This window comes from Athene cunicularia (assembly GCF_003259725.1).
Source record: "Athene cunicularia isolate RWA chromosome 7 unlocalized genomic scaffold, athCun1 chr7_part2, whole genome shotgun sequence".
Classification (NCBI taxonomy): Eukaryota; Metazoa; Chordata; class Aves; order Strigiformes; family Strigidae; genus Athene; species Athene cunicularia.
The window spans coordinates 1,708,221-1,734,366 of record NW_020799108.1 but is presented as its reverse complement, the minus strand read 5'-3'; the positions used below and the strand labels follow the sequence as shown (position 1 = coordinate 1,734,366).

The 26,146-nt window shown below is 35.9% G+C and overlaps 1 protein-coding gene across 3 annotated transcripts in view; it reads right to left on the bottom strand.

The window, feature by feature from the left end:
* Window positions 1-25,594, bottom strand: part of ABI2 (abl interactor 2) — a 52,577-nt gene extending 26,983 nt beyond the window's left edge. The window contains exons 1-4 of one of the 3 annotated variants that reach the window (XM_026853282.1): window positions 25,577-25,594; window positions 15,248-15,415; window positions 6,937-7,113; window positions 3,154-3,171 (exon numbers count right to left, since the gene is read on the bottom strand). In XM_026853282.1, coding sequence (XP_026709083.1) covers window positions 3,154-3,171; window positions 6,937-7,113; window positions 15,248-15,415; window positions 25,577-25,579 — 366 coding nt within the window. In that variant the 5' untranslated portion in view covers window positions 25,580-25,594. Of the gene's footprint in view, window positions 1-3,153; window positions 3,172-6,936; window positions 7,114-15,247; window positions 15,420-25,576 lie in introns of those variants that run through there. The other 2 variants (XM_026853283.1, XM_026853281.1) reach the window with 2 other exon arrangements.
* Window positions 25,595-26,146: the final 552 nt, after the last annotated feature.

Below are 26,146 nucleotides of genomic sequence, written 5' to 3'. Positions count from 1 at the left end.
CACTTTCTTATGGTCCCACATATGACTGAATTTCCTTCATAGTTAATTTGTATAAACATTTAAGAGATTGAGCTTCTTTAGCACTCCACTGTATAAGAAATTTGTAGTGAAATAAACTGGTTAAAACTGAGTGCAGTTCATTCAATTCAATTCTTGGGAATGTTTTCATGAGTAAAAAAATTACCGAATAAGAAGTACAGAATCACACGTTGGTCAGATAAAAGAGCTGGTCATCAGATGTGCAAAAACTATTTGCACCAACGCATTGTGTATTTATTTATGTAGCTGTAAGGCACTTACCTGCCACAAAGATTTCAATCCACATTTTTACTCTTATGAAGAACATCTCCTTGTCAGTACAATTAGCAAAACAAAGTGGGTTGGGTTTTTTTTCAAAAAATTCTAAATACGGGATATTCCACACAATCAACCTCAGGAGAAGCTACTTTCTAAAGGGAAAAGTTGGACTCAGCCTAGAAATTTTTAAGTGGTGCTTGGTGACATTGAATTTTCTAGAACTTTCAGGATGTCAAAAGAATCACCTTTTGCCCAAAATCTAGTTAATGAAAAGTGTCCCATCAGTGATGTTCCATGGATTATATTCAGAAACTTCAAACAGCTACCCAACCTTCTGGAACAATTTAATACCTGACTCCAGCAGAACCACCTAATGCTGAACGAAAACTATCTTTCTGTGCCTTGCTTAATCTTGTTAACACTACAGAGAGGATGAACAGATTTTTGGTCCATCATTTGTACCTCAAAGTAAATTCCTTTTCCTGGCTGTGGTCAGCCACTCAAATACTGACTCTGCATCTCTAATAAAACATGTGTTTGTCAGTTGATTAACCAGTTGATATGGAAGTGAAATGTCTCAATTTTAATCCTGTTTTGGAAAATGACCACAAGAAGCTTCAGCAAGTGAATTTACTTGTTTTTACCATATCCACCTATGTAAAGTAACTGAAGAACCAAGTCTGGTAAATAGAAAAAAGCTTAATGTAATTTTTAATTGATTTGCTGACAGGACATGCTATAGAGACTCCTCTGACTTGTAATTGGAATTTTCTTCAAAATCTGTTTAAAATTTAAATTTAAGCTACTCAAGACATTAAGCACAGTAAGTCCTGCTACAGTCAGTCAGTTCAGTATTGTAACTGTTGACTCAGACTAAGGATTCTTTGCAGCCACAAAAAATAAATGCAGGCTAAACACTTCATATCCTATCTCTCATAAATGGAGTAAAAATATTCACATAGAACTAGGGTTAGCAGTTGCCTTTTAATTTTCTTCTTTCGGGGTCATGCACAGTGACTACAGTGAGACTTAAAGAATAACTTATGTCCACTGAGAGGTGCTGTGCTGCTTTTTCCTTTTTTTTCTTTTTTTTTTTTTTTTTTAAAAAAACCCTCATGTTCTGGCAATAAGAAGTTGATTGATATATTGTGATTTCCCAAATCAAATTTCTGATCAGGCTCACTCTAGTAAAAATAAGTAAATATTTTAACTTGAATTATAACCAAAAAAATGTTATTTACATTCCAAACCTGTAAATGGAAAAAAAAAAAAATTTCCTCTGAAAAGCTGGAGACTCTTATCACCACTGCAGATGATGCACAGATACAGCAGTTCATACGTAATCTATAATTATACAATTTAAATTTTTTTTTTAGGATAGTCATTACTTGTTTATAACTGCAACTGCAGAGAGCAACAAAAAAACCCCCGAGTTTGCAAATTGTTTAAGATCACTAAGAAAACCATCATCCAATATGAACTGTGCTCAGAAAAAGGCATATTCGGCATTAGAAGCATCCCTTTTGTGCAGGCAGACAGAGCAAGGCAGGGAGGAGATATATTTTGCAGTTCTCAGTAAAAAGCACTTAAACACTATGTGACTTGAAATACTGTACCTCACATGCTTATGTAAAACTAAATTTCAAATGACATGCAAGAAATCTCTCATTCATTAAACATTTTTCACTCTGATCAGATGTGCTACATACACTGAAATACCTTATTAAAAGTACTATCCGGCCAATTCCATAGGGACATCATTGGGGTATGTACAGTAACAGCTGGTTTTACAGGTAATCTTTTCAGGAACGTGCAGGCTTTTCTTTTAGCTTTTTCCAGTCATGGAAAATAGTTATGTCATGAAAAATACTTCACATCAACTTGGAAATTCATTTAATTAATATACTCATACAACATATTAGTATTCTATGTTCTAAAACACAGTTCCATCTTGGTGGCTGCTACTAGAAAACTTTTGTTCCTTCCTTCCCCAAACCAGCTGCACTTCAGAAGGATGATGATATCACAATACTCAATAAAGGCTATAACCTATCTATTAATTAATGTGCTATGTAGCATCCTGCAACTTCATTTAATAGCTTGTCTAGTTGATTTGATGGATTTTATTGCCACTTCTGCAGCCACTAAGGCTACTAACATTTAAACCTCTAAGATCTTTGAGAATTCTTTGAGAATACTTTAGTCTGAGTTCTTTGATGCACTATTCATTTAATATTCAACTAAATAAATCACTTAGCTTGTTAAAGGTTATGAAATACTTTACACAACTATCAAATTTGTGAAAATTTCCATATCTGAGTGCTTCTCAGTATTTACATGGTGCTGGCAGTTTCTGAAAAAATTAAGGATACTGCAACTTTAAAAAAGAACATACAGATTTGAATGTTACACACCTTTGGAGCCCATTATCTGAGCAATCTCACACTGAAACATTAATCCAAATCAAATCACAACTTAGACCGTATATAGGATAAAAAGAGTATTACACAGGGGGAGGCTCATATTCAGCTACTATCTATTCACTGTATGTTTGTGTCTACAGACTATTAGCACAACATTCCTCCCCAGTAAATGATCTGGTAGATATGATGAAGGCAGTCAATTATTTTGCCACAAAGCTTTTAAAATTAACTTTGTTAGCTTCCTTACAGGAATACGTCAATTTATATCACAAAATGTTTTTCTGTAATAAAATCATTCAACAGAAGGTCTGAAACACAGGAGGGAGAGGGGGGGTTGTTTTTAAAAAAATCAGTAACATTCATATCAATCATCTCCCCGTGTGTAATAGTCTCAGAAGAATAGGAATGGAAATCCAGCCCTGGGGTTTCTTACCTTAAATCTAAGCAACCACTTAATGCATAAATGGAGCAAATAAAAGAGGTAAGGAAAAAAAGCATTGAAAGGTTAGTTGGAACTTCAGGATATGAAGAGAAAGGAAAAAGAAAGAAAAAAGTTAAGCATTCAGCATTAACAAAATAATGTATCAGTAGATCATAGAAAGAGTGATTAAAGCAGAATGTGTCATGAACAGAAGATTTTCAAGCTGAAACTTTTAATATACATTAACCACAAAGCCTTTAGATTAACACCTTAAAATTAACGCTCAAATGCTTGTACACTGTTTACTCAAGTTCTTACAGTGCGAACAAAAAGTCTGCTTCTTTCAGATTGGATCATGAGATCTAGATGTAAGATTACCTTCAGAGATTAATTTATTTGAGCTGTCAAAGAATAGCCTTATCGATATCCTGAGCTCATTTAAATTGTCATACACGTTAGCATACTTACAACTAGCTGAAACAGAAGCCTCTAGAATATTAAGCCAATGTGTGTTCTTTCCTAGACAATGTTGTGAGTTACTCTTAACCTGATGCCATGGGGCATTTCTTGAACAAAGATTAAAAGCAAATCATTACATCCTGTAAGAAGTACAGCACTCCATATGGATACTGCACCACATATCTGTATTTTCCAAACTATATATTAAGACATTAACCAACAGCAAAATCTTATTTTAAAGTCTAAGTGCTAGCTATTTGACATTAAGTCCTACACCTTACTTGCACAACACCAAGTATCTTCTTACACCATAATAATCTTTTCAAAAATATTAGTCTTTCCATTTGAATATCACTCAATCTGTTTTCAGTTCAGCTAATAAAAAGTTATCATTACATTTCTTACATTTTTTGTAACACTGAACATTAAACATGCAAAATCTCAACAGTGGAGCATCCAAAGTGACTACTCTGTTTCACCCATTTAGAAGAGACTCTAATGTATTAAAAAAGAAACATGATCTGATTTACTAGAAAATCTCCTGTCTTTGAGTAAAGTTCCATGGATCTATTAACCAAAACAGCCTCTGCTTCATAAAGCTACAGTGGGAAACCAGGTCCCCCTGTATTGGCCAGGGTGGCCAATTAGAGGGTCCATGTGCAGCATTGCCTGATAATTACAGTGCCTTAATACACGCCACTCTGAATGGAATAAACCTTTGGGGTTTTTTATTTTCTTTGGTCATCCTCTTTGACTAGAGAAGTTTTTGGAGGGAAGAACATACTGGAAGACTTTGACTTTGTAACTCACAACACAGTTGAAAAAAAGCAAAAGCAAGTCTCTTTCAGACAACAGGTTTTTAGATTTTTGCAGCACTGTAGCTTCAAGGAGGGAAAATGAGGAGAGACTGCTGGAATTATAGTGTGACACTCAAATTCTCTCTCGCCTAGTAAGAAACCATATCATAGAGCACTTTCTCCTGAAGATTGTATCCACCGATGCTTCAAATTTCTAAATGGAAAAAACAGGTGCTCCAGTGCCTATACTAGTTCTCTCAACATGGCATGCTGGATTTCTTGGCCAAGGATGCTCGCTTTTTCACCTGTATTATTCTCTGTCCAGTTAGCCATCTTTATTTGGGATCACAATGAATGCGCTTGCATTTGCTCTTTGACTGTCCTGACAATGCATAATTCTGGGTCCAAGTACTAGGGGGAAAGCTCTATACCAGAAAAAGCAGAAAGAGGACAAAGAATGCAGACCAAGGAACCCTGATGCTAACTGAAACGTTAATGCTATTTATGCAATAACTACATCTGAATACTTACTTGAAGGAAAAAACACCACAGCTCAAGGAAAAAAGAGCTAAAAATAGGCAAATTAAAAACTCCTACCCCTTTTCTTTTTTTGTCTTTATTATCCAGCCAGAGATCTAGTAAAATAATCTGTAGTTACTCAAGCAGAACAAAAACAACAGGTTCATAATCACAACTGGACGCTTTCTCCCCATCAGCAAGAGTGGTTCTTTGTACTGAACAAAGAATTAACCTGATTGGAACACATCTACGGATCTTAAGGATAGCATCATTTCAAGTTCTCTGCTTATTGTTTCACAAGTACACAATGCTTTTTCGTTTTCTAGATAAATACAGTACATTGTACACATCATTTTTAAGATGTTTCAAGCATATCACAAGCATAATAAATGGATGCAAATACACATCCATTTGATGAACTATGTTCTTTCAGAAGAACATAATTCCTTGCATCACAGTATGTTTCTGCTACCTTGAGGTAAGTGGGACACCAATTATAATGGTTTAAAGCCAGTGCTAAGTCCTTTTCTGTGCTGCAGAAAAATTAAAAACTATTCTTTAGTGAGTTCTAAAATAATATCTTTAAAACAAAACTGATCATTAAAATATTAGCAACAGTAATCCTACAGGTTAATATGCTCCATCCATATCCAGAAGGAGTTCTGCTGACCTGCATAAATTCAAAAGTTTATGAGAACTGGCACTAGATTTTAACACAAGACTGATAATAATTTCCAGGTCAAAACTGTCACTATTAATGTTGGAGGGGTTTTGTTTCATTTGATTTTCCAAATCAAGCTTAAAGAGTCACTCGTCTTTTTAAAATCTGTTTAGAGTTACAAACTGAGGTTGACTCTTTTAGTAAGAAATGGGGAAAACAGACTTTCTGTTAATGAACAGGATGTTGAGAAGACCTTGGGTAAAACTGCTTGGGAAAGCTATTTAAATCAGACTGCTCAGAATCTGAATTTTAAGAGTTGCCACTTAAAAGGCTATACAAGCAGACAGTTCAAGCTGAATAACATAAATAACCTAATGCAGTTAGGTGTCAAGCAAAAGAAATTCTGGTGTACTTTGACTGGAAGAAGCATCTTACCTTACTGCCACTTAGCAGGTTTACAGATTTGTTAGTCTGTCATGTAAAAATGACACTGCTTTGTGTTATTTACTTTTCTTCTCCTGTAACTTTAACACTGTCAGTGTTCTCATTTCCCTATTTGTTTTCCTGGCAGCACAAGTTAACAATGAGCTCACACCTGCTAAGACTGTGTTTACATTCAGGATGGGCTTTTAAAAAGGCATATCTTGTCTCAAACACGGTATTACTGCTGTTGTGCACGCTGATCTAACACTTGCATACAATAGCCACCAGTTGTGTCTCAGTGTGATCTTTGCCCCAAAATTCCTCCTTTTTTCCTAGTCTTAAAAGAGAGAACCAGCTGGCTTCAAACTTGGCAGAAGTGTTCCCATTCCAAAACTCCATATGGCACAAAAGTTGTAGAGAGCTCTCTTTAACAAAGCACATCACAGGATATGCGTATAACTGACTCTGACAGAAAGAAGAAAAGGAAGTACATGATACTTCTTATGCAAACCCTTTCTTTGGGTGAGCTTCAAAATAAACCAGTGGCAATTACAGCTGGATGATACTTTGTGGTTCTGATTCAGGAAGCAAAGTGATGGTCATTAGCCTTTCACTCCCCCGGTATATCCCTGGCAACTGATTCAAACAATAGCAGCAGCATCACACAAACAGGTATGCAGAAGCATTTTAAAAGGTGAGACCCATAGTCCTGAAAATCCTCAGAAATAAGATTCAGTGGGTTTGCAAGGTTTAAAAACACAGGGGCATGAAAATGGGAAGGGGCAACTGCAGATTGGACACAACCCCTCTTATGTTTATAGACACACTGGCCAGGCAAGGAGAAACTGGTATATTACCATGAAAAACATCAGGTTATTTTGAAAATATACAAAGACAATGTATTTGCAGTTTGGCTGTTTTAACAATATCACCTACCTTCACTCCATGTCCAATATCATCTAGAATTGTATAATCAATAGGTTTCCTGATGTAGCGAACTGGTCGCTCCAAGTTAGCTGGTGCAATGATTTTGTGAGTTCTTGAGGTGTTTTTGTTTGTAGTCAAGATACCAATTTCTCTTCTAGCAACTTTCTCTTTGTGAATGTCCACCGTCTACAAAAGACGCAGTGTATTTACTAACAGTGGTATGCATTTGAATACAGAGTCAGTATAAAAAAAAAAAAAAAAAAATTGAACCAGTTCCAAAGTTTTGAAGATCTCTGTATACTATGTTAAACATATCACTACATATACTTGATTACATCATCTGTGTTCAATTTACTGTTGAACTTGCAGCCTCTAAACCCACAGTAATAGCTACAGATTCTTTGGGTTTTCTGTTACTCTTGTTCTTTACAGTTCAGCAAAATTCCTTCTCCCTTCCATTCTTAGTAGTTCCCATTAATTTATTGACACTGTTTTATACAGTTCCTTCAATTACAATTTTTAATTTTACAATTGCTCTCTAAGCTTGGAAATAGGCTCCAACTAGATGAAGTGTAAGGATACCTTCCCAAACCTTAACTTTTAGGACCTGAAAAACAAACCATAAGCTGGTATTCTTACACCGTAAAACAGCTTGCTAAACTAGGACTGGTAGTCATACGATAAAATAAAATTTGACTCAGAAAAATCAACACGGTATTTCAGTCATTACAAATCACTCATCACAAAGCAACGATTAGATTTTAAAAGGTGCTCAATACTAATTCATCCACAACGAAGCCAGTGGTTAAGCCCAGTGTCTTCACTTAGAATGCCTAAGACCAACACTGAAAATCCCTCCCTCCACACACTACAGTTAGTACTACAGGAGAATCTCTAGTAAGACAAAGATCTGCTGAAAATTCATTGCCTAAAAACATGTACTTGAATCTTGTTTGGTAACAAGACTAGGAAAAACTTACCAAAAAGTCTATCTATCCCTTCCAGGAAAGTAAAATCTCTTAAATCACGGTGCATGGAGTTGCTCACAACATTTAAAAACAAAACAGCTTTCCCTATAGGAAATTTGCCAGAGTTGTAAACAAACATTTTAGCTACAGGCTAAAAAAAAAAGTAAGAAAACGGGCAGAATCACCACCATTAGGGTTTCTAAACATTCACTGGATTTCCTGTTACCACTTCAGTGATCATAAATGCTACCAGAAACACTTTTCACAGTTAGAGACAGGCTCTGTAGCAACTAAGAAACACATACAAATGAAAACTCATTTTCATAACACACATTTTTTAAAATTTCACTGTTCTTTGTGGAAGGATTGGGACAGTGGGGTTGGTTACGCTGTTTTACGCTTTTGTTTGAGCTACTGATAGCAAAACAAGCAAAATGGACCCTATACTGCAATCACCACAACTTTTAAAACTACAAAAATTACAAAAAAAAACCCTAACCCCCCCAAAAAAAATTGTTTCTTTGCATTCTTTCTAGAGAATAATTGCGATAAATACCAGGGGCATTATATGGAAACTTAAATTACTATCTATCAAGACTACCTAGTATTTTCCAGGCACATGTCTTCAAGACCTTGCAACTCTGCTAAAATTAAGGCACAGTTTTGTTATGTACATTTCTGCCACCTCTAGTGCCACCTGCCTAGAACTAAGGTTTCTAAAGCTGCACAGCCATTTCTTAAAACAAAGCTACAGAAAAACAGATTATTCAAGGTCAAAATATGTTGGCAACCCTCTCTTTGGAAAGCTCGAATTTGTTGAGCAATCATTTGAAATTCAATAGGGGTGGTTAAACTATCTGGGACACATCCTCCATCATCCTCACAAAAACCCACCCAGATTTGGCCAATATACAGACTCTGCAGAAATTCATGCATGCATGTTTAATACAAGCTTAACAGAAACATATATTTGTATGACTACTTAACAACTAAACCACTCCACAACCAATTTTGCCAAAGTTCTTCCTGAAGCTCCCTGCGATGACCAGGTCTATATACCATCAATACAACAGTGCAGATCAGATCTTCACAGCTCTTACGATACTATTGATTATACAAGCACCAGCACAAACAGAGTACATAACCATGTTCCAGGGAAGAATACCAAAAGTGTACCATTCCTCATCAGGGTGAAAGTCAGTATTTTATCTTCCATCACAAGTTTTTATCCATTCTGTGTCAGATCTTTACTTTTACAGCATAGTGGAAGAAGGAGTTCTGAAACAAGCAGCAGTCATCCCAAGGAGATCATCTACAGAATCCTCACCTCATCTGTTGAGGAGTTAGAAAGCACATGCTTTCCTGATAAGCTAACAATATGCGATTGCACAATAACTTGGAGGACCATCTCATGTTTAATACCACTGAAGAATTCAATCCCTACAATTATCTCAGACTTTATCTTGACATGCCACTGGAGAACTTAAAAACATTACACTGACTCTTGTATGCTCCGGGTTTCACGTGCTACTGATACCATTTGCTAGAAAAAATTTCAGCTGCACCTCAAATGCTATATGATGTTTCAAATGTACTGAAATATCAACATCTTATGGGTCTGAATCTGTTCATTCAAAACTAGTTTATGCCTTGGACATTACGCTCTCAGAGCCTTGATTCTGATCTACAAATCAGAAAGAAAACAATTAGTGCAGTGTTGGTAAGATGATTTCTTCCTTTCCCTCCATTTCAAGTGCTTGACCTGCAACTTTAAAGATGTTCTTTTAGTATTTTCTTATGCAATCATCTATAAATACAATGGGAGTACAGATATTTAAAGCATAGGTTATTGTAGTGATGGTATCTCGGCACTGTGGAAACTTTTTTCCATGAATGAAAAGCATGGGGTTTTTAATTATTCATAGGAGTTGTGAGTACAACCAGTTTCCTTAAGGACTAACGTGATCAGTGAAGCATAACTACAGTAACAAACACTGAAATGCCTAAAACCTAATTAAAACCTGAAGCTCATTTAATGGGAATTCTCTTGCATGATGATTCAGAACATCTCTTGTACTTTGAATAGCCGTGGAATGAATAAGAGTATAAAACCAGCACCTAACTCTGGTACATACTCCCAAAATTGTATTGAAAAGCATTTTGCTGGCAGGTTTTTCAAAATTTCATTTCCTTGTTTAGTAGGCTACTGGAGTCATAAGATCTTAAGACACCTATAAAACAGCAGAAAGGAACATTCAGGTATTTGATTAGTGGAGAAAGGAACAAAGATTAACCTGCTACTAAAGAAAATTAAAACATTTACCCTCAACACACTGGTAATTATTGCCTCCAGTACTAGCATAAATCCCTTAAGTGAGACAGGAGAATGCTAGCAGAATGTTTATTCAGCAGCTTTGAAATGTCTATTGGGAAGTTTTTTGGGTTAGAGCTGCACTGACAAAACACCTGGCTCAGAAAGTCTGTCAGGAAAAGCAAGATGGGATACACTGTGCCCTTCTATAACTTAAAAACCAGTTTCCTAACGAGCCCTTTCAGACTCCTGACAGCATTATTACACTTTTTCCCCCCATAGCTCCAATCCCTTTGGCAAATCTTTTAAATGACAGTTAGAGGTTAGGCTCATTACTATCATCTTTTCATATGCTTTCCAAGATATCTGCAATAAGCTAAGGGGAAAATAAAGTATAAACCAATGCACTTTCTTCTATTAGGAATTTTCTGGCCATTTTGAAACATCAACTTTCCATGTGAATTCAGTAAAAACAGCCTCAACATCTGTAAAGATTAAAATAAAAAAAAACCACCCAACATTAAGTCACTTCTGGGATTCCAAAGTTAACACTATTTACCATTTCACTGAAAAGTCACTGAACTCAAGAGTTTTGAGAAATATTCTCTTCTACCTGTAAGTGAAATTGCTTGAAGTATTAACACTTGTGCTGGTTTTGGTTAGGATACAGTTAATTTTCTTCACAGTAGCTATGTAGGACTGTTTTGGATTTGCACTGAAAACAGTGTTGATGATACAGAGATGTTTTTGTTACTGCTGAGCAGTGCTTACACAGGGTCAAGGCCTCTTCTGCCTCTCACCCCACTCCACCGGTGAGCAGGTTGGGTGTGCACAAGACATTGGGAGGGGACACAGCTGGGACAGCCAACCCCAACTGACCAAAGGGATATGCCAGACCATATGGTGTCATTCTCGGCATATACAGCTGGGGAGGAGGTTGGCAGGAAGGCTGCTGCTTGGGGACTAGCTGGGCATCAGTCAGTGGGTGACAAGTAATTGTTTTCATTTACAACACTTCACTTGCTTGGGTTTTATTTCTCACTCTTCATTAATTCCTGTTTCATTACCATTTCTCACCATCATCACTATTATTATATTTCAATTATTAAACTGTTTTCATCTCAAACCACCAAGTTTTGTCACTTCTACCTTTTTTACCCCACAACCTGCTGGGGGGGGGAATGACTGAGCAGCTGTGTGGTCCTTAGTTGCTGGCTGGGGCTAGACCACAACAACACTTTGAAAGTAAACTGTAGTGAAATTTCAGAAATAAAAGTCTCCAGAAGCCTTGATTTCTTCCTCTTCTCAAAACATTCTAATTTAAATTTATCAATTTATTATCAGTCTGTTAGTCTAGGCTTGTAAAATGCAGTTTAAAAAAAAGAAAAAATCTTTGATGAAAATGTTGCTTAAATACGTTGTCACTGGGGTTTTATTTTTTTAAAATCTAATTTGATAGAAATTAAACAAACTAATTGCAAATTACCTTGAAAACTGTATTATGACATGTTAAAATGAGTAACTGTCTAATTTTGACATGTTAGAAATGTGACATTAAGTGCCTCGATTCAAGTTGTATGTAATTTATACACAAAGAAGGAGGTGACAATGACACAAAAATGCTGAAAAGATACTTGATCCATAAACCAGTAATATATACCTTGGAAAATCAGACGTGTTACCATTTTTGAAAGAGTTTGGCTATTCTTGTAACTTGCAAGAATAAGACAACTAAAAATGGTTAAAAGCCCTTATTGACTTATCAGTGGAAGGTCCACATGAACTTCCTGCAGAGACCAACCAGCTCACACATGTTGCTACAGTTCAGCTACGCAACACATGCTGACTACAGGGAAGTTCAAGTCTGTAGTTTATTCAAGATCTGTTCTCACTGCCAATGTCATAGGAGTCAGATTCTGTAAGAAAAGGATGAAGCAGATTTTGTCATCATGCAGTGCCATTGGAGATAACTCATCACTATCACTCATATTTGTGATAACATTGCTTGTTTATCAAATTAGCAGCAGAGATTTTAAAGATGACCTTACTAACTAGGAGTATTCTGTAACTAAAACCTGAAAAAATATTTCTCATCATACAAACATTAAAACCTGAAAATCTGCCAGATTAATTTAAAGAATTTGGATGTTAGCAACATTTCAGTGTCTGCTAACTTGAAAACTGCAACACAATTTTTTAAATGAGTATAAATATTTATACAGATCATCTGTATTTAGGATTTAAATTTTCAGCCAAGTATGAAACACTGCATATCATCTAGTTCTGGACAAGGTTCAAGAAGGCAAGTAAGAATAGATTCATCAGCTTTCAGACCTAATCAAAGTAATCCTAAATTTTAAACCAGTAGGATTTAATCACTTGCACAAAAATAGTTTCAATAGTAACAATTTCCTTATTCAGGACCTATATATAATCTGAAAAACCACAAATTATTATCAGTTTCCTTTTCAGCTATTTGATTAAGCTGGCATTTAGAAGGAAACACAGAAAATGCCATAATTTGGCATTCTATCAATGAACAGATAACTAGAATATTTTATAATCTAAAGTTAATCACGTCTCTTCCACTTTGAGCTACACTTGAACAAAACAAGCACTTTTGAAAAAGTTTTCTTACTAAGAGCCAAATGATTTTGCCCCTCTCTTTGGGGAATATGTGGAATTCAGAATCAGAATTAAAAGAAGGATTATACATCCAAACATCATAATTTGATTAATGTTTTTCTAAACTTAAATATCAGTACCTACTGATGAAAGCATTAATGCAATAATGCACTGCAAACAAATGGTAATTACCAACCTGTTTTCTGTTCTACGTTACTGACATCATTTCAAGTCAGACTGACTGGAACCATAATTTGGCAATAAGGTATTATACCATGAGGCATTTTAAGTGGTACTAGAAACAGTCCACTAAACTTTACACCCAACATAAAAAAGACCGAAGAAGTCGTCTGCAGGTTAGGCTTGTTCCAGGAGACGTATAATCAAATTCCCTGTAAAGAAATTATTTATTACCTAGAAACTGTGACAAAAATAGTTCATTTTTAAAAGAAAAATAACCACTGAAATTAAGACAGATGACATAACCATCTACAACATCGGTATCATGGGACAAAGTAATTTCTGAACATACTGAATCTAAACAAGGTTCCTTGGATCAACACACTTCATGCATGCAATATTCAAAATTCAAATACTGTCTGCTTCTCTGATAATTTCTTCCACGGAGATTTGGGGAGTATCCTACATATGGATGATACAGACCCAAAACAAAACCAAACTCAATTTTCAATTTTACAGCAATATTTTTAAAAAACCCACAAACTTTTTTTTGGTTGTTCCAAGTGCAGCCTATGAATTTTGGTAGACACATCTTCATTAGGTGTTGGGCACTGGTAATTTAGTGCTCCATTTTAAATAACTATACATTTTGTACAAATGCCAAAGACAATCTAACCTAGCATCCCAATCTGTATAAATCTCAGCTTCCCAGAAGGAAAAAAATTAAACTGCTATGGCCCTTCCCCCAAAGGTACTTTACAGAAACTGTGTGACCAAATTAACTTTCCACATCTGTAAAACGCAAAATCCAGTGAACTCCAAATATTTTTATTCATATACTGTCTTTTGCATCAGGCTCTCAAATAGCTGAAATACTTGTCAGCTGCACTAGCCTGTCAAGAAGCACATACATACACACACAAGTACACACTCAGAGGCATATGTGCACATACACTGCATATATATAGCACATGCATACACACACATACCGATTAATCTGTGACATTTTCGGGGGAAAAAAAAAAAAAAGCATTGACTTGTCCCTGGATTAACAAACAGCATGTAGCAGAAGAAATCAAATTTTTCTGCTTATTTCTGAGGATGCAGTTGCATGAGACAACGGAGGCAATCTAACAGTGCACTACTACCAGAAGGGAAAGTGCTCCCTTTGCACCTGGTCTGGAATTCATCTGACTCCTCAGTGAGCCAATTCAGCTCATTAAGCTAGCATAAAATTATTCACTTCTTTTGCTGATTCAAACTTCTACTCACTTAAGCAACCCTTTCAGCACCTGCAATTTAACACATCAGCTCAATCTGCTTCTTTCCTAACCTTACACAGCTCTTACTTTCAAATGTCTTTATAAATATCACGATATTATTTATTACATTATCACACAGAGATCAAGAAAGCCTAGCAGCCAAAATATATTGGTCAAGTAAGACACAGAATATTCAGTAAGGATGCCAACCAACTCTCCAGTAACAGAAACGAAGTGCTGTATCATTGCTCTTAATTTATCTTTTAATCCCATCATTGGCGTGTAAAGCTCCACAAAATCTATCATACATCCTCAGCCCATTCTGGCAGTCAAAAATTCTCTCTATCAGTGTGGTGATGGGACGTGGGTTCCTGATCAGAAAAGCTGCAAACAATGGCAGGAGTTCTGCAGCCAGACACAAGCTTGAAACATTAATTTTGTCTTCTGTTCATGTCATTGCAAAGTACGTTTCATTAAGAAAAGCCAGGAGCGAACTATTTTTGTCATCTACGCTTTTGTCATTAGATACCAGTATTACAGCAACAGGAAAAGTAAAAATATGACAAGTACTGTTTTCCACCATCCACTTCATATTTCTTTCTTTTAATTTTAAGGGCCTGTAGCCAATAAATACCAAGCACAATCAGTAATAGGAGTTGGAAATCTTAATCTGTACCTTAACATAATATTCTGATTTTTCCATTAGGGATTTTTCTGTGCTTTCCAATTATATAGAATGGCCCCCCTCTCCAATCAATAAACTAGCTAAGAATACATTTAATCTCTTATCCTATGTAAAATGCTCACACTAACAGATATACAGTCACATAAAACCTATTCCCAGAATTAATGAGAAGAAATGCAACCATGTGACTATTTTTCTCATTCACAAAACGTCAGGTGAGAGTTTTACTCACTATGTAATTTCAAGAACAAAAATCAAAATTAAAAGAATATCAGGAAAAAAGTCTCACTTGTGAAATATGGTTGATTGAAGATTCCATGCGTCGAAGTTGGGATGCCTGGATATCCAGCATTTGGAGAACATTGTTGGCCAAAGTGTTGATCAGATAGGCTACACTTGCTAATGACTGGGTTGTGTAGGCTTTGGTTTCTTCCAGGGCTCGCTGCTTATCTGCTGACTAAAAGTAGAAATAAAAGGTTTATTTAGTAAAGTCTCTCACTCAAATATTCTTGGAATTAAATCCTCTTGCCTGTCTTTAAAGGACAAAGAATTATACAAGTCAAACTAATTCTACATCAAAGTTACCATTTTTCCTCCTTTCCATTCATTCCATAAAAGATACTAACTGTAATTTTAGAGTTTCTATGCTTTATAAAAGGAATTAAGCTAGTATACAACATACTCATCTTTTCTTCAAATACTTAAAGTGCAACTTTTTATACTGCATTTTAGCAATAAACTTTAAAAGAACTCTGAGATACTTCTTAAAAGAACTCTGAGATACTTCTTCTTTCGTTGTTCTAAACTTTGTACTGTTTAAATATTTAGTTCTTCCAAACTTTATATTTCAATTAGATCTCATAAGAGTCTGGAAGGATCTGCCAAATACCATATTCCTCATCTCTCCCAGTTATTTAGACCTCATTATTGCCACAAATGGTCATTCACGTGAATGAACTATAATTATTCCCTTAAAATGGTTACTGAGTAAAATGTGAGAGGAGTATTTTTAAAAAGAACAAATCCATGTTTTCTTTTTAAACGTTTTCTGCTTCTTCACATTGTCAGTAATTTCTTCTATGACAAATTAGTATGATTCATTTTTCTAGTAGTAGTAAAAATATTTAGGCTATCAAGCCAAAAGACATCCCTTAGAAGTTTAAAAACACACATACATTTCAAACAACATTAAAAATAATACGCTAAGAGTCTAGTTGTCAGGGTTCTGTGTTTCTCCTCGAACAATAGTTAACATCACTAAAATCTAATTCAGTAAAAAGAATGAAGATTAAAGCACTGGTAAAACATACAATTAAGATGCTAGGAAACTTTCCAGTTTCCAAGGCTTTGGAATATACTGAATTTCACTTTTAGGTGATCTTTAGCCACCTCACAGGCTGATGGCGCTGTTTCTAAAGCAATGGTTGACAAATGTTTTCTACTCCCAACTGCCATTATAATACTGTATTTCATAATTTCCTTTCCTTTAGATATTATTTACAGAAGATGGGTATCACTTTTCTTAGAGGGGAAATATAAAGTCATTCCATATCTTTCAGCACAAGCTGAATCTACCATCCATGTTATTGTATGTAGTTTGGGAAACACTGGAAGAAAGCACATCTCTTTCAGAAAAATAATTCTTACAGCCCAAGGTATTTCCCGAGATCTTGTAGTAAGACTCTTAAAAAAGGTTGCTAGCTTTCAGGAAAAAACAATGCCACACATGTAAACACAGACACAGAACTTCAAGTAAACACTCACATGAAAGATACTGACCACTTTTTCTTTCCTGGCAACCTCTCCTGAATCCACAAACAACAACGGTAACTTGGCTGGCCTGTTAGCATTCCTCCTTCTTGCAGGCCATACTGGTACCACTGCCTAGCCTGCTTCTCGAAAGGAGGGGAGCAGCTGCTGCTCAGCCGTCCAAGAGCTCCTACGGTGGTGCAGGAGGTGAGGAATGCTGCAGCAGGTAAGCATTCTTGCCTGGCTGTTTCTTTCCCATGCAGCAGACAAAACCAGACCCAGCAGCAGAAGGAACTGAAAATTTTAGGAGACAGCTTCTCAGGGCACAGTATAATGATGTTCCCCAACAGAGCAGGCTTGTAAAGGCTGCCTTATATCCCGCTATATAGAAGTTAGATAAATGCTATCCCCCAGACCCCATTTAAGAATTCATGACTCCTAGCCAACTGGATAGCATGTCTTTTATATAGAAGAGCTCCAAACTCAGGTTAAGGACTCCCAAATGAAGGAATACAGAACTCTTTACCTCTGCTCTCACATTGTTGGCTTATAAACGCACTTTCTTTCCCTCTCCCTACTCATAACCCCAAAACTCAGTCTGCAAATATCCCCACAGCAGGCATACATACAACAAGACACTTTCACAGCTATTCAAACAATATCTAAACAGCAATAATAAAAATGACCAGAAGCCTGTCAGTTTTGCTCTGCAGCTGCAGACCAAGTCTATTTATAGAAGCAGAAACTGCTGATTTACATTAGCACACTGTACATCCACAATAGCTGAGTAGAAGCCAACAAACAATTTTTTTTTCATTAATAGCCAAAATGTTTGAGAACAAAAGGAAAACAATCTATCATTTTAGAAATGATGAGCCTCTGCCGTGGTTCTACTGCTTAAAGAAGCACAAATATGAATACATTCAGAGCTAGTCCTACTAGTATAATCTAATAGCTACATTCAAGCCATCCCCATTCACACTAGTTCAAACCAACATGGAACCGGCTTCTGGCACATTAAAAATTTCATAAAACAACAATCCTATAAACACATTTGGAACTGTTATTAGCATAAAAAAAAACCTTCTGATTGAGAGGTCTAGTTTGTGTATTTGGCTGATAACCTGAACAATTACAATTTGCTCTGCATGTCTTTCTAGAGGCCCAAAATTCTCTAAACCAAAAACTCCACTCCTGTCTGGCACAGCAAAACTGAAGCTTGAACTTTCTCCCTGTATACTGAAAGATGCAGAATGTGTTGAATTTTCAAATTAAAATTACTGTTTGAACCTAGTATTGTCAAGCCATGTCACACCAACAAAAAATTAATGAATGACAGTATTTTAAAACAATCAAGTTTACCCTAAAAACTTTCAAGGGATGAAAGCTTGGGTCTCACACAGTGACTAGGAAAAAGAGTCTGGAATACTTAGAGCAAATCTGAAGTCCCCTTGTAGATGTAATACTAAATGTCAGTAAAAATTTAACTCAAAATGTTGTGTTCGGCACAAAATTTAAACATTTAATTTGGAAAGTAGACTCCCAGAGAATGCTCCTATGTAACAAGCTCCTCATGTATATTCCTGATGGACATCAGATTCTATTGCTTACAACTGCTGCCATGCTCAAACCTAGCAACTGATTTAGATAACTAAATGGCATACTGATAACTACCTGAGTATGCAGCTATGTAACTACAGGGATTTCTGCAAATAAGAATGATTTCAAGTTATCACTAAACCAAATTCAAACATAACCCTCATCAGACTGAGATCTAATACTCTGATCTTCAGAACACCAAAATACCAGCCAATATGCTTCAAACCTGACTGTAAAGCAGGCAAAAAGTTATTTCAATATCCACATCTTCCAAAACTCTCTAGTTAAAGATAAAAATACTAATTTGGCTCTAATCAAACTGATAGCCTCTTTACAGTAGTTTCAGTAACCTATGGAATACTGTTTCTATGTAAAATATTGAAAACAAGAAAAACATTCTGCTATGTTCATTAACAAAATGAAGACTCATTACCATGAATACTTAAGGATATTAACCAGAGCCGCTGAAGCCCTTCAATTCTCAGAAGTGTTGGGAGTCAGCATGATCAAGAACTGGTAGCACATGTTTTCATTGCCCTGACCTAAATTAAATGCCATGAAACAGACTACTGAATATCTCTCAATGTTAAAGTTTTTAAATATCTTTAATCTAGTGTTCATGTACATCAAATTCTGCATGTCTATGGAAAAAAAAAAACAACCATCCTATACACACATGACTGTTAGGGAAGCAATGCTTCCAACTATTAGATCAGATTATCTGCACTTTTTAAAATAGATCTTAAGAAATCAAAGATACCGTTTGACAAATAAGTCTTCTACAACACTGTCAGCATAGGCAGCCTCTCATTCCTAGTCTTAACACATCCATACCTTTGTGATACTACCCTATTTGTAGGGCTGCATGGCAGATTGAGTACCTACTCTAGTTTATGAATAACCCAAGAAACAAATGGTTGTTTTAAACTTCGGTCAATTACAGTATATTCCCTGCCATGCAAACTTGCAAACACTTGCCCTAGCAAAACTAAGCAGATGCCACAAAGGAAGGCAAATCATGTTTACTGAATTATGGTTTGAGCAACTAATCATGGTATTATGGAGACTCAGGTTCTAGTTTGATCAGCAGTACCTGTGGAAGTAGAGGTCCCCAGCACAAACTGCACACTCCATCCACTGTAGTGAATTAGACCAGGAATTAAGTCTGAAATTAAAATTATCTGATCCATAAAGCAAAGTATGGGTTTTGTCTCATCCAAACCACTGCATGGCCACAGAAACACAAGGAAGCACGCAATCAAGAATAAAGAGGGAAGAACCACCTAGAGTTGTTCTGCTTGCTAAAGAAAAGTAACAAGTGCTGGAAAGCAGACATCACTGTAGTTTTGCCTGCCCTCCATTACCTTTTTTTTTTTTCCCCCCACAAGACCTGCACATTCATTTGTTTCCCTTAATATTTTTCCATTAACTGTGTTAAGAATGTTACTGCATTTCCACCTCTTCTAGTTTCAACTTTTCAAACAATGTTAAGAACACACTTGAGCATCACAGCTAGACCATCTTCACAGCCTTAAAAAGACAAAAACTTCGGATCATTGATGTCTTCTGTGTCTGTGTTATTCAATTTACATGCAGCAGCTTAGCATCTATTCTGTTTATCATTTCTCTCCACACAAGGCACACATCGGGTGGTCCACACTGAGTCACAAAGCAGCATCCTTTTCTCCTGCTCTCAGCAGTAAATAAGAGCACTATTTTAACTCACCACAGAGAGCTCACCTGATGCTCCTGCCAGCCACATATGGGGTGAGGATGGTGTCAGCTACTGCTGGGAGAGGCTAACTGCTGCAGCAGGAAGTGGTACCCCATGCACCTAGACACTGCAGCAGCCATTGCTCTGAACAGCTCTCCCCTGCAGGATGCTTTCTATTTTTAGGAAAACATTACTAAACCAGTTGGTTTTGCTTTCTGGAGGAAGTAAACCAAAAACCCCACAGACTAGATGGAAATATTTCACAGGATGGATCCAGTCTGAGAGCTACAACATAGACTACAGAGACTACTCTGTACAAAACTGGGGCTTTTAGATAACAGGAGATCGAAGTCATTGAAATTAGCTGCTAATATAGCTTCAAATATTCACATTCAGTCTTCACATACAGACTTCACATTCAGTCAGAAAAGGCATGTATGTACATACACAGTGCAATAGTATGTGCTTGCTTTCAGACACTGGAGAACTATTAAGTTTCTATTTCCACATGCCAGTCCAAACACAGATGGACACTAATTCTAACACAGCTGAAGAATGATGACACAAATGTTCACCTAAAAATATTTCTCATTTTTATATTAGACTTGTATAACCAAAATTTCTAGCATTAGAAAGGATGTGGAATTCAACCTGCACTAAGTGCAAAGATGACTACTTTTCATGTCAGGATACAGAGCCTAGGCATAATTTTTTCTAGCCACTCTGAAAGTTCCATTTACATACCACAATTGCATTACCAGATTTGAATAAGAAATGGCCTGGACTGCTGACTATATAAGATATCCTTTTACTTTAGAAATTAAACTTCTCAATGTTTTTTCTCCTGCCTAGGGAAAACCACATTTTTGTATTTATACAAGAAATATAAAAACAAATTACAAAGAAGAAAAAAATTATACTGGAGAGTGTGGGGCAGATGAGAGAATAAAACATTAATATAAAAATGTATGTAAAATGCCAAAATAATGGCTATATGAACAGTAAAAGGAAATGTTACATGAATATGGAGAACAAAAAGCAAGGCTAGAAGGGAACTGAGAATTTAATTCATTCTCCCACCCCAAAGTGAGATCAGCCAGAATATAGTGATGAAGTCTGTTATGCCACTGCTAAGACCTTGAACAATTTTGTACAAAAAGACAGCTATTAATGTAGAAAGAAATTCTACAAGGAAGCAAATGATGGAGGCAACATGAGCACTATAGTAAGATTTACAGAGCGTCAACCCAACTAGATGAAAGAAGAAATGCTACCAAATGTTACATATGCTACCAAATTAGAAGAAAATTAAAAGACTTCAAAGACAGCAACATGTTAAAAAAGAAAAATACAGCTCTTATTAGTTGGAAAGAGCTAATTAAGGGGGCTGAAAGCGGTGCATGAGAGAAAGCGCTGAAAGCTGCTTGCTGTTTAGTTGATTATTGTAGCTAGGTTTCTCTCCTGCTCTAGTTCTAAAATAAAAAAAAAATAATTATTATTTAACCACTAGTCATCATCAACTTGGAAGTTCAAAATTTTCAGTTGGGCTAATAAAACTTATACAACAAATTCTATTAGATGAGCCAAAAAGTCTGAACCTATGAGTTGATAAAGAAAATTTTGTTTCTTATTACAGAAGATTAACACAAGTTGCCTTTAATATCAGTATGACAAAAAAAAATTAAAAAAAATTTAAAAAAAATATTCCAAGACTAATACTCAGGGTTGAACTCAGAAGGGGGGGCAAGGAGGGGGGAGGAGAGAACTTTTCATTCCCAAGCTTACAATCACTCACAACTAACCTAAACCTAAAAATCTCTTAGACAAAAAGAGAGTTCTGAATGGAAAAAAAAATAATCTCAATTCATACTCAAATCAACTCTTCAGCATACAATGCATTTAGTCAATAGTATTTAGGTGTCAAAGTAAAAACTGAGGTTAGACAGTTTGACACAGAACTAACTAGACTGAAAGGTGTGTCCAGAATCTGATAATCACTTCCCCAACACATCCAGCATCAGTTGCTATTGTTCAAAACCGTGTTATTCTTATATTTAATATATGTGACAAAAACATAACAATGAAATTTTAAGAATGAGACAGAAGATTTGTTTCATATAATCAATATAACAGTTGTTTCTTTTTATTACTATTAACACAAGTCCAAGCAGGAATTTGTCTTAAGACCAGCAAGCAAACCCCCTCAGGTTTCTGTTGAGGTTGCAATAGCCTCAAGAAGCCTGAAGAACAAAAGCTGCATGCCAGAGTTCAACAAGCTTGCCTTATTCAGTGCGAAATGTGCCCAACTGTGATACTGACAAAGCACACTTCAGTTTTTCTGTGAAAGACAGAAGACTGTGCTCTTATATCATCCTTTCCATTTTAATTGTTGCTAAATTCCTTGAAGTATCTGAAAGCCTCATACATAATTAAATATTTTACACATTTATTCAACTGCACAGATGGTATTTGCTTAGTCCATCCAAGCGCTTTCTGAAGTCCTTTAGTAAGCTAGAAAAAATGATTGAGAAGAAAACTGAGCATCATTAATCCAATAATTATGCCAAAATCATGCCAAAAAGTTACATAACTGCCAGTGAAAAATACAATAGTTTCTGTTTTAACCAACTACCTCATTAAATACTTACTTGCTCAAGAATATCCCTTACTACTACTTCACTACCATTCACAGCTGGAAAAACATGTACAGTACAATTTGTAAGTAGTTGGCCTATAACATGCAGGTGAAACCTGCATGAAAAGGCAGAAGTAATCCCTGCATGTAAGAACAGAAGGAAATGCAATCTCCCAGAGCTCCTGAAAAAATAAATGGGATACAACCACCAGAAAACCTCAACATTTCTTTTTCAGATGTGCAGGAGGATCCATGTACTCTATTAGCACACTGAACACAGGGGGAAACCCAGTCTACCTGTTCTTTAGCATAACCAGAGCTCCAAAGTACTTGGGAGTTGGGAGTAGATTTTTTTGTCTTCCGTCAATTGTAATACTATAATCTCTAAACTATTAATCTCTACATGTAAACATTTTTCTCTACATAATTGCTTATTTAATTACTGCTGTTACCATTATTTCAGTAAAAGGGAAGGCTAGATTGAATGCTTGGTGACCCTACTCAAATGTACACACACTTATTTTAAAATTAAGTAGATTTAGTAGTCATCTTGCCCGTTTTCATGTACTCTACACCCTACTGAATTTGAATTATTCAAATGTTAAGAAACATAAGTAAACATTTCAGATATGAATAGGAAACACTTATTTGCACATGCCCTTCCACAATCCCACTGATAAATTCTCTGACAACTTTCTATTATTCTGTATTCAAAAGAATACACAAGCAACAAGATACACTGAGATCATGCAACAGGGCAAGCAACAAGATTAACGGGACTGGTAATTTGGCATAAAATTTAGTAGAAATGGCAGCTCTAGACTTTGGAGATAGAATATATTTACTTCACAATAATTTTAACATGACCTATTAAAGTAACTTGCTTGATAACTCTTTGTCCCATCTGTCCCATCTGTGAAGAATGGAGCAAGTTAAGTCTCCTAGTGACACGATTCCTTCTGAATACAACTCAAAAGAAATGGGATTAGGACAACTCTCATAGTACTGTGAATTCTATATACTCTAAATTTGATCAAGCACATCACCTTTTGAACTGAGATCACACAGTAACCTAAGCACAGCAATCAACAAAGCTGTATAAGGAACTTTAGGCCGAATGTAATCATTACAGAAGATACCAGTTTTAGAATTGAGAATGCATCAAAACTATCATTAGATTTTATAATTCAAACAACATTCAAAGAGCAAGCAATAAATGTGATCTTTAAAAAAGCCATTTCCAAAGGCAAGGTTAATTGCATTCATCATATTCCACTGATATGAATATAAATATAAATAAGGATGTTTCCTTTTTTATAATTAAATTGATAACTTAGCTTTATTTATCTGCATACTAATAACAAGCATGCTGGCTAAGGAATATACCCTTTGTATTAATACTTTTTGTAAAGTCTTTGACATCAGCTTGTTCTGTTTTTTAGATTACTAAAAAACTGTAATGATCCACGAAATGTCACTAGGATTTCTTGATCATAAGTGTGACTTTCTAATTTTTAAGACTGCTGAAACTCAGTATCAATAATCTGCTGCAGGTCAATACCATGTCATTCACATTAAATTGAAGTATTTTGTTTTCACTGTAGTTGATTCATTTCATACTTTCATTTCTGCGCTGAGCCTCAAAAAATGTAGGTTTGATTAACAGCTAGGAAAGCTACCTTTCAAAGAAATATACACAAAGCCTAATCTCCTAAATGGAAAAGCAACTTTTAAAAATACATACCTCATCCAAGGCTGCCAAAACTAACTCATAGGTTTGAAATCTATGACAAGAATACCAGTCTACTGCACCCAAAAGATAACAAATGATAGCTGTGGACAAGCCCGGCTTCCCTGACATCTAATCACTTGCACCACTGTTTTCGTGCTGTCAGCATCACTGCAACAAATCTGTCATCTGTTTCCCATAACCCTCACCAGGATCAAATTTAGTATTTATTTCCGTATTTTCCCAAAAACAGCCATCCAGTTTTCACAGGCAAATATTCTGCTCTCACCAAAACTGGCAAGTTCCTATTTCTTGAAAGTAAAGCCAAAGTACTGTTTATGCAAAAAACCCCAGGACATGCAGCATTCACATAAACCTACTAGACAAGATTACAATAGTTTGTTCAACACATAAATAATATAGTTTAAAATGATAGATCACAAGAAACTGAAGAGCATGAAAGCATCCAAACGTGTTTACATCTAAAATGTACTTTAAAATGCAGTTATATTAATAGCTATTCATCACTGCTTTACGTCAGATACAGCTCCTGCTTGAGAAGCAAGCAGCAGTGAGAGAAAGCTATCCCCCACGAGCATTTAAGACTCCCTGCTCATTCTGTTAATCAATGCAGGCTTCACCTTACTCTGTCAGCTCTTCTGCAATAACACAACTGAGAGAAGTGGATCATTTTCTAGTTCATACAACAACATAATTATTATTAGAGTTTAAAATACAAGGGCAATTGTGGCCGTAATGCCAGTGTAAAATCAACATATTTGTGGCCGTAAGAGACTAAGCCAATACAAATGAACTGAATGAAGAACCTCAGAAACCACAAAGATCCACAGGCTTAACTCTACTATCTCATGTATCTGCTTTTCTACAAGTCTGCATTCACTGAGGACATTTTAGCGTGCAGAGTTTTTACTAAGTGTACAATTAAAATTCATTAATTCTATTCAACTCAAATTTGATTTTACAGCTACTTGATAAAAATAAAACAAGTCATTGTAGCATTCATAAAAGTTACTTTTCAGATGCAAAGTAGCCTTCAGATGTTAGAACAAACTACAATCATATAGTAATTATATTCCATTGTACAAAAAATGTTATTTGCACCAATTGTTTTCTCCTTAGCAATATCAGATGAACAGATTTTCTCTCTCTCTCAAAATCTGACAAAATTTACCATTTCTAAGAAAGGATGTCTACTTCAGCTTCCCAAAACATTATCCAGTCACAGGGGTTTATGTAACATCTGAGTTATTTCCCAACTTTGCCAGTTTCTTCGTTCCACTATAAATTCTCAATTCAATTCATTACATAGCAACAACCGAGGCCAACTAACAGCTTTAATTTAGAATCACAGGCAGAGTTATCTGTGGCAGTAGAAGCAGACTCTGCTTCCAAGTGTCCACTGCCAGACATTACAATTTCATAGCAAGAAAAGCTAAGTAGGACACGCAGCCATGTCATCCACCATCACAGTTTATAGCCTAATGTAATCAGTCAGATCTTGTAATTGCAGCATATAAGGGGAAGATATACACCCTATTCAGCCAATAGCCCCCAAAAGAAAGGCAGGCAAACGTGGAGATGACACCCACATTGGTTACCACAGCTGCACTGAGCTGTATTGCAGAGTCCCATTTCACCAGGCACTGAAAAAAGAAGTTAACTAGCCCAAGGAACACAAGCTGCTGGAAAGCCTTTGCTGTCTGTCCACAACAAATACAATGCCGTTAGCCTCAGAACTCTT